The sequence below is a fragment of the Pseudopodoces humilis genome, chromosome 24 (assembly GCF_049639895.1).
Source record: "Pseudopodoces humilis isolate 2021_Gansu_Grassland_sample_001 chromosome 24, ASM4963989v1, whole genome shotgun sequence".
Taxonomy (NCBI): Eukaryota; Metazoa; Chordata; class Aves; order Passeriformes; family Paridae; genus Pseudopodoces; species Pseudopodoces humilis.
In genome coordinates, this window is record NC_142223.1 from 1,901,154 (window position 1) to 1,910,000 (window position 8,847).

At 59.0% G+C, this 8,847-nt stretch overlaps 1 protein-coding gene across 1 annotated transcript in view; it reads right to left on the reverse strand.

Annotated features, from left to right (window-relative positions):
* EPHA8 (EPH receptor A8) overlaps window positions 1-2,422 on the reverse strand; it is a 52,380-nt gene extending 49,958 nt beyond the window's left edge. The window contains exon 1 of the mRNA XM_014257221.2: window positions 2,338-2,422. Coding sequence (XP_014112696.2) covers window positions 2,338-2,422 — 85 coding nt within the window. The remainder of the gene's footprint in view (window positions 1-2,337) is intronic.
* Between the last annotated feature and the right edge of the window lie 6,425 nt (window positions 2,423-8,847).

The window sequence follows — 8,847 nt, forward strand, 5'->3', positions numbered from 1 at the left end:
AAATCAAAAATCTGAGTTTTGGCTTTCAATGCATTTTGCAATGGCTGCAGTGCTGAAATGGGGGATTTCCCATGGAATGGTGATTCCCTTTTCCTCCTATTTCTCGGGCACGCCTGCACACGAGACTGAAAGGAATAAAAAAATATAAGCTTAAAACTTCTTGGAACAAATATTTCAGGAAAGAGAAAATCACTGGGAGCTCTTGGAAAGAAAAAAAAACCTAGGCTTGAATCAGATTTTTTTGGTTTTTATACACCAACTGCCTCCCAATACATGCACGCAGAGTGTAACACACCCTGGCCTGAAATTTGCTTTGCGGTTGCAATTTTCCACCTTGCAGCTCCCAAACCAGCGCTGGGTTTAGCTGGGGAGCACAGCCAGGAATGCAGGGCACGGAGAGGCTGTGGGAGCAGGCAGAGGTGATGGGCAGCGAGGCTACACCCTCACACCGCGGTCACCACACGCTCTGGGAACAGGGCACCAAAGCCTGGCTCAGGCTAAGCCAAGCTCTAAGCCAAGCTTGGGCTGGGCTGAGCTCAGCGCCTTCACCCACACTTCCAGTCCCATGCCAGGCTGCTCAAAGAGCGGCACCACAGCCCATGCCAGGAGCTGGGACAGCGGGAACTGGCAGAGCCCACAGCCACATCCCAGTTCCACTGCTCACCTTGGGGACCCGGCTGCACGGAGCGCCCCGGGATCCGCGGGGCCACGAGCACCGTGGTGGCGGTGCATGGGGCACCGGCAGCTTTCTGCAGGCTCCCACACCTTTTCTTGATGCCACTTTGTACCTCCTGTCTGCTCTGATCGAGGTGCAGCCTGCTTGGTCTGCCCCAGAGCCCAGCGCATCCCCCCGACCAAGGCTGTGATCGAGGAGAGCTCTGTGCCCAACAAGTCTTGTGGGAAAGGCAGGTCTCTCCAGCAATCCAGGCTCTTGCTGTCCATGCAGGCACCATAAAACCCAGCCCAGCATGCAGGGATCTCCACAGAGGACAGCAAGGAGGCCCTTGCCTCACTGGTCAATGCCATGTCCAGGCAGGGCTGTTTGGCTCTGCGGGGCTGCAGCACTGAGAGCCTGGCACTGCACAGAGAGCATCCTGCAGCACTCCCTTCCCGGGGCACGGGGCAGCTGCTGCATCCCACAGACCAAGCAAGGGCTGGGAGTGTCCAGCCCCATCCTGCTCCCTCACAGCCCGTCCCCAGCAGCGAGACCCCAACACGTGCCCCCTGCACGGGCAGCAAAGCAGATGGGAGAAGGAGCAGCAAGAGGGCCAGGAAGCAGGCACTGGGCAGAAAACGGGGTTAGGACCAGCAAAGAGCTGGAAATTGGGCACAGAAGTGAGGAGGATGCTGGTGGGTGTTGGACGATGGCGGTAAGCACAAGGACCCAGCCCAGCAGGGTGCTGCAAGGTGCACGAGGCGCAGCGGTGCAGCCCTCGGGCCTCGGCGAGCTGGAAGGGTGGCAGGGATGCAGGGGCAGGAGAAGGGAGAGATGCCACCGGCTCCACGGGGCCCCGGGGCTCGCTGCAGAGGCTGTGCCGTGGCTCTCGAGCAGAGCAGAAGGGAGGAAGGATGCTGCTGCCGGTGCCAAGGACACGCTCGGGAGCGGGAGCGGCAGATCTCTGGCGATGAAGATCAGCAGACCTGGGAAGCAGCCGTGCCGCCAGGGAGACAGGACACACACAGGGTGGGTGGCAGGAGCAGCACTGCCGAAACCGAGGGGGGCCTGAGACCCCCGAGTGGGGACGTGGAGAAGGGCCGGGGATGAGGGCAGCCGGCAGCTGGGTAGAGCGGCCGGGTGGAGAGAGCAGGCCTGACGTGGCTGACACCAAGATGTCGGAAGAGCATCCTCAGCTGCATCCCTGCTTCCCACTTCAGAAGTTTCCAGCCCTTTCTCTCAGCAGAAGTTTCCCACCTGAGCGCCCTTTCCAGCTCCCCTCATCCTGTGCACACCTTCCCGTGCCCACCCTCTCGCTCCATCACAGCCCTCGCCGCCCGGCCGAGGCGCTGCTGCCAGCCCCGGGGATGGGGAGCGCCGGTGCCGGTGTCCCTGTCCCCGTGCAGCCACCCCTGCATGCTGCAGCACCGGAGGGAGGCAGAGCTGCCGGCATTGCTGCAGACTCAGGCTCTCCTGACCAGCTCCGAAGTTTTGCCTCCGGTGCAAAAGCTCCAGGATTAGCAAACTCAGGCAGGCAGGAACGTGGAGCTGCGCTCCCCTGGGAGCACGGAGAGGCAAAGCCCGGCAGGGCTAAGCCTGTTCGGACACATCCGAGGAGCCACAGCCATCCCGAGGGTGCCCCTAACGCTGCCCCATCACTCCAGGGCCGCCCCGCGTCCTACCTTCGCTGGTGGTGGCCGAGAGGCAGGCAGCCAAGGTGATGACGATGGAGAGCGAGGATGTCAGATCTCCCTGTGCCCATGCCATGGTCCGGAGGGGGCCACCAGGCGCAGGACGGGGCCACCTCGGATGTCCCAGCACCTCTGCGAGCGAGCTACCTCTGCCCGGAGCTACGGCGCTGGCCGGCTAATGCAAAGGCACTTTGCGCACATTGCTCGCAGCCACACGGGCGGGCGAGCAGGGAGGGAGCAGCCTGCCCGTCACCGCTCGCAAGCCAATGGGCTGGGTGGGCTCTGCAGCGAGCCCCCCTTTCGGTGCTGAGCCCCCCTTTCGGTGCCGAGCCCCCCTTTCGGTGCCGAGCCCCCCTCTCCGCACCCAGCCCCGGCATCTGGAGCCGGGCTCCCGCTCCCCGCTTTCCCCCGGCCCCCGCCCTCGGGATGCTCCAGCGGTCCCCGCTGCATCTTGTGCCCCCCATCCCGCCCCGCTGCTCGCCGGCAGCGGCCGGAGACAAACTTGCAGCCCTGCGGGGAGCTGTGCGCTCGCTCGGGGTCAGGTGGGAAGGGGATGGGGTCACCCGTCCCTCCCGGTGTGCAAGGAGAGGAAAACCCCCTGTAAGAGCTCCCCTGCGCTGAGGGAGGCGGGTGGGACACCCCCATCCCGGTGCTTTCCGTGCCACACGGTTCTGGGACAGACTGACAGACTCAGGGCTGACCTGTGGCAGTGGGAGCAGGGACAGCACAGGGCTCACAGCGCCCTGGCCACGGCCACGTCGAGGGTCAGCCCTTTCCAAAGCACTTTGGGAAGACACAGCTGCTGTGCCAAGGTAGAAAGGCTGGGCACTGGGCAAGGGTGTCCTGTGAAAGGGGCCTGGGAGTCCCTGGGAAGCACAAAGCATCCTTCCCACAGCCTCCCTCCTGCTCGGAGCCACCAGAATCGCCGAGCCGGGTGAGCACCTTGCTCAGCATTAAACACTCGGCATCTGTCAACAGACCCCCTACAGCCACTACTGCTTCCCCATCTAAATGCTGAGCAATCGTTAATACCTGCCCGTGGTCAGCACAGATGCTGACTGCCATCCACACCAAGGACTTTATTTGTTCCTTGCACTCGTGGCCAGCGCCTTGCTCTGCCCCAGGAACTCCCCCTGGACAAGGCACACAGGCCAGGACAGGTATCCCTGGTGTCTGCCAGGCCATTCCTTGGAAAAATCTCATCCCAGACGTGCTCAGTGGGGACTGGGAGGGAGAGGGGGTGTTGCACACCATTCCTCTCCGTGTGTTCCCTGGAGATGCTCCATGCTGGGGCATCCCACGGTGCTACCAGCAGCTTTGTGCCTGGAGGAGTGAGAGGAGCTCCCCGCCCGACTCCCGGCACGGAGTGGCAACAATTCCTCATTCAGAAGGGATGAGGAGCGTACCTGCAGGGACCTGTCTGCAGCACTCATCACCAGGACCTGGGAACAGCACGGAGCCTCGGGTCCCTCCAGGATTTTTAGCCTGCCTGCCTGGGAAGCCGTCGGTGCTGGAGAGATCCTGTCATCAGCAGTATCATGGGATGGGCTTGCAGAGAGGCTCGGGCAGGGACACAGCTGCGGCTCAGGAAGTCACCAGAGGTTCCCAAGGCAGCTGGCAGAGCAGTGCTGTCGGCTGGGGGTGCAGCTACACCCCCTGGCCTTTGCAGCGCACCTCGGAGCAAAGGGCTCAGGGCTGATGGTCTCCAGAATCACAGCAAGCCACCAGGAAGCCCCAGATGATGCCACAGGAGCTGCACCCCTGCAGCTGGTGGGAAAGCAGATTTTCTGCCAGCTATTACATTGCTACTCTGACCCAGACATTTCCATTTGCTGAAAGGGCTTGTCACAGCTCAGGGCTGGATCCTTCAGCTCTCTGTCCCCCAGTGCCCAAGCAGAGCCAGGCATTCCAGAGGGATGCTGTTCACACTGCCACCATCCTCTGGCTCTTGTGAAACCCCCCTGCACAGCTACCTCCAGTTCTGGTGTTCATCTGGAGAAGAGAAGGTTCTGGGGAGACCTCAGAGCCCCTTCCAGGGCCTAAAAGGGTTCCAGGACAGCTGGAGAGGGACTTTGGACAAGGGATGGAGGGACAAGATAAGGGGAAATGGCTTCACATTCATACAGGGCAGGGATAGATGGGATTTTGGGAAGAAATTCCTCCCTGTGAGGGTGGGGAGGCCCTGGCACAGAGAAGCCGTGACTGCCCCTGGAACCCTGGGAGTGTTCAAGGGCAGGCTGGGTAGGGTTGGAGCAACCTGGTCTGTTGGATATGGGGTGGAACAAGATGGTCTTTAAGGTCCCTTCCAACACAAACAATTCTATGATTCTGTGATCTCAGTCCCAAACTCTGGAAAAAGCTCTGGGGAGGCAGGAGCCAGTTTTGGCCTTCCAGGACTGAGTGATTCCACTCCCAGTGCCATTCCCCTAACCCTGCAGACCTTCAACACATCCCAGCTGCACACATGGGCTCTCCAGTCCCCTGGTGCCATCCCAGCCCCACCTGTGACAGGACTGTGGGTCCTCTGGGTCTTGCAAAGGTGCCAAGAGCTACCAGCTCTTGCAAAACCTACAGGTTTTGGCTTTGCTCTGCTCCAGGATCGCAGGGAAGCTGGGCTGGCCGAGCACTGTCACACACTGTAAAGCAGCTTTGCAGGAGCCAAGACACAGCCACTCCAGAAATGCCCCAAAATCCCTTCCAGGGAATGGGAGGCCTCTCAGATACACTGTCAGCTCAGGGGAGAGGGGCTGCTGTGTGGTGGGATGCCTGCAAGTGGTGGGTGCAGCAGGGAGCGGGGTCAGCGTGAGCTCTGTACCACAGCACTGCACACACGCTGGGCACAGAAGGGCTGTGGGGGTAGGGGCTGACATTCTGCTTTCCCTGGACACTTGGTTTTGTGGCCAGGATGTGCCTTGAGTGCATAATCAATGCATGTGCATCGAGGCTGGGCACTGTCAGGGGTGCTGGAGCTGGTGCAGGGTCAGACACTCCTGGGATGCTCCTGGCTGGGAAAGCAGAGCCCTTCCGTGCTGGGATCCACGTGCAGCCACAAGGGCTGGTCACAGAGCATCCCAGGAACCCCAAACACACCAGGAAACAGAGGCTTGGAGAGCATCACACAGCATCCCTGTGGCTCTCCCCACCTGCAGCCCTCCCCAGGCTCCCATTCAGCTCCCTCTGGCCCAGCTGCCTCCCCCTCGTGCTGGGCTGCTGCCTCTGCTCCTCCACGAGTCTCTGGCCACGTCCCTCAGCCCTGGTCCTGCACCTGGCTGTCACTGAGATGGGGAGAATATTTATAGATGCAGCAGAGAGAGGAGGGCTCAGCTCAGACAGGGAGATCAGCAAAGGAGGGAGGCAAGCCTGGGTTCACCCCCTTTTAGCAGCACCCAGGTCTGTGCATTTAACAGGCAGGCCACAGCCTCCTCAATAGCTCAAACCTGAGTGCTTGTTGCCCTTTGCAGCCAGGGATTGCAGCCCTGAAAGAGCAAACCTATACCTGGGCTGAGGAGGGCAGCCCTGTCTCTGGTGTCCCAGCACTTCTCCAGCACGCCCAGGCACTGCTGCTCTCCTGCAGGGCCACCTGCCTTAGGGGCAAGGCTGGTGGAGGCACCACAGGTGGCTGCCATCGAGGGAATGGCACCATCTCCACAGCCATGTCACTGTGTGGGGCCACCAGCAGAGCCAGGGCTCCCTGCTCCAAGCCCTGCAGAGAAGGAAGTGCTCAGGGCAGGGACAGAGCTGTGCTACAGGTCCTGACACCGCTTCATCCCTGCTCTACATCCCTCTCCCAGGAGGAGGAGACAGGATGGGACATGGGTGCCCTCTCCCAAACCCCGTGCTCATCCCTGTCCTGCTCATCAGGAGGACAAGGATGAGCTGTGCACGTCCCTGAGCAGCAGCAGCGCTGCACAGAGCTCCAGGATCCTCCCAGGAAAGCACTGATCGTTGTGGGTAGGGGGACAGGACTCCTGGGGGACTTTCTCCACCCAAAGAGCCTTAAAACTGTGCTCCATCCACAGACATCTAGACAACAGCCCTGAATCCAAGGAGCTTTAAACCCTGAGGTTTAACAAGTCAGATTCCTACTGCCTTCCCCCCACTACCCTGAGCCCTCCACGCTGGCTCTACAGCAGAGGTCACAGGACAGGAGGGTTTTGGACCCATGCAGGACATCCCCCAGCAAAGTTTGCATTTGGAGCTGAGCTGCCAGCAGGAATTCCCAGAGAGCTCCAGTGTACCCCACACGAGGGTGCCTGTGGACAGCCCTTTAAACTGGATCTGCTACAAAACATGCTGACAGGTTACTTACATCCTTCTAACAATTCACCTGGAGCAGTCTGGCTGCTAAATCACTGTAATTCCCTGTGCTGTGTCAGGGCTGGGACAGATTGCTCAGCTGTGAGGCTGAGGATCACAGGGACCACATCTCCCTGCCTCCTGGGCAGCCTGACAGGCTTTTTTCCCTCTCCAGTGCCTTGGGATTGTTCTTTTCCTAATGTGCCAAGACCATTTTTCAGCCAGGTGCTTGCTTGAGTCCTCCCTGGGGCTCACCAGCATTCCCATCATTGCCTGGCCTCCTAGCCAGGGGGGCACCAACCAGCCAGGAACTTTCATGACTTCCCATGGCTGAAGATCTCCAGTCCTTCAGCTGGCCAGTGGTTGCCACAGTCTTGCCTCACCAGGAGTGATGCCAAGGGCTGGCCCTCTCTGCTGGCATCAATGGAACAACCTGGGCACCTGCTGGTGATAGAGAGGAGGGAGCAGCACCCTCCACCCGGCCAGCTGAAGGGCTGGAGGAGATCTTCAGCCATGGGAAGTCATGAAAGTTCCTGGCTGGTTGGTGCTTCCCTGGCTAGGAGGCCAGGCAATGATGGGAATGCTGGTGAGCCCCAGGGAGGACTCAAGCAAGCACCTGGCTGAAAAATGGTCTTGGCACATTAGGAAAAGAACAATCCCAAGGCACTGGAGAGGGAAAAAAGCCTGTCAGCCTCCCTCCTCGCTATCACCAGCAGGTGCCCAGGCTGTTCCATTGATGCCAGCAGAGAGGGCCAGCCCTTGGCATTACTCCTGGAACCACTGGCCAGTTGAGCAATCAGCACCCAATTAATTCAGGTCAAGGCTGGGGAGGCTGGGCATGCCTCTCCTCCTTGTCATTATCAGAAAGGCTGTGTATTAATGTCCTTTATATTAAAAAAAAGTCATCGTATCATAATTTTTTCCTCATTGAAAGAGACAATTTGGAACTGGAATTGAGACAAACACAAGCCAGGAGAAGCGACTGCAGAAGGGGAGAGTTTAAGAAAGGTCTTTAGGTAATATCCATCATTCCCTTATCAGTGAGGATATTAAATGTATTGAAATGCTAAGCAGCTCTTTAAGGGCTGTCTCTGATTTTCATTAAACAAGCAGGGGATGAGCAGGAGGGAAGGGGATGCAGCACTGTTCTCTCTCTAAGAAATTCTGATTGCTGGATATTAACAGCATTAATGTCCTTTTATCCAAGAGCACCAGGGTTGCACTTGCCTTCTTGCCTATTCTGTGTCTTGCTGAAGTGGTGCTAACTCTCTGCTGTCTAACGTGGGCACACAGTGGCTTTGGAGCTCTTAGGGACCAGGGATGCACAGCAAGAGTCTCCCAGGGACCATGAGTGGGGTCCCTGCATCTCCCAGTCCCACCAAGTTCCTGCTGCCCCAAAGGAGGTGTTAGCTCATGCCCTGGCAGAGCAGTCTGGTCCTGAGATGAGCAGCCAGAAGTTCAAACCAAGTGAAATCACCCCAACAGCCCCAGGCCCGAGGTGGCAGCATCACCTGAGGGACGGCGGGGGACTGGGCTTGGAATGTGTCTGGCATTGAGTCCTGGTGATCCCCAGACATCTCCAAGCATGGAGAAAAATCCTTCTGTGCCCTGCCTGAAGGAGAGGGGAGCACCTCTGCCCCACACAGTGCTGGACTGACTTCAGGCATTGGGAACCACCCAAATTCCCACCAAATGGGAACGCTGGAGGGAACCACCACAGCGTGGGTCGACAGCAGGGCTGGGGCCACACAGGACCACAGCAGAGGGTTTGGCGGGCTCTGCAGAGGTCCCCAAGCCTGTCTGCAGTGCTGGCATGGCCAGCTGAGCACTTGCAGCACTCCAGCTCTGCATCCAGGCAGGGCTGTGACAGCCTCTGGATTTCCCTGCCCACAGCCCAAAGATGCTTTGCTGGCTGAAGAAGCAGAGGTGCAACACAGTCGAGCCCAACCACTTCAAAGCCACATCACAAAACAAAAGCCATGAATTGGGTGATAAAATGGCACAAGGCCACAAGTACACCTCAGCACTCTAAATATCTTTCCTTTGCCTTCCAGTTTCTAACCTTGGCGTGCCCCTGGCTCAGCTCTGAATGGTCACAGAGGCTGAAGGTTCTGCTGCTAAAACCACAGGCTCCAGGAGCTGGGGCTTGAAAACACCTGAAAATAACACAGCTGCCCACAGCATTTGTGAGAGACAGAGGCTGTG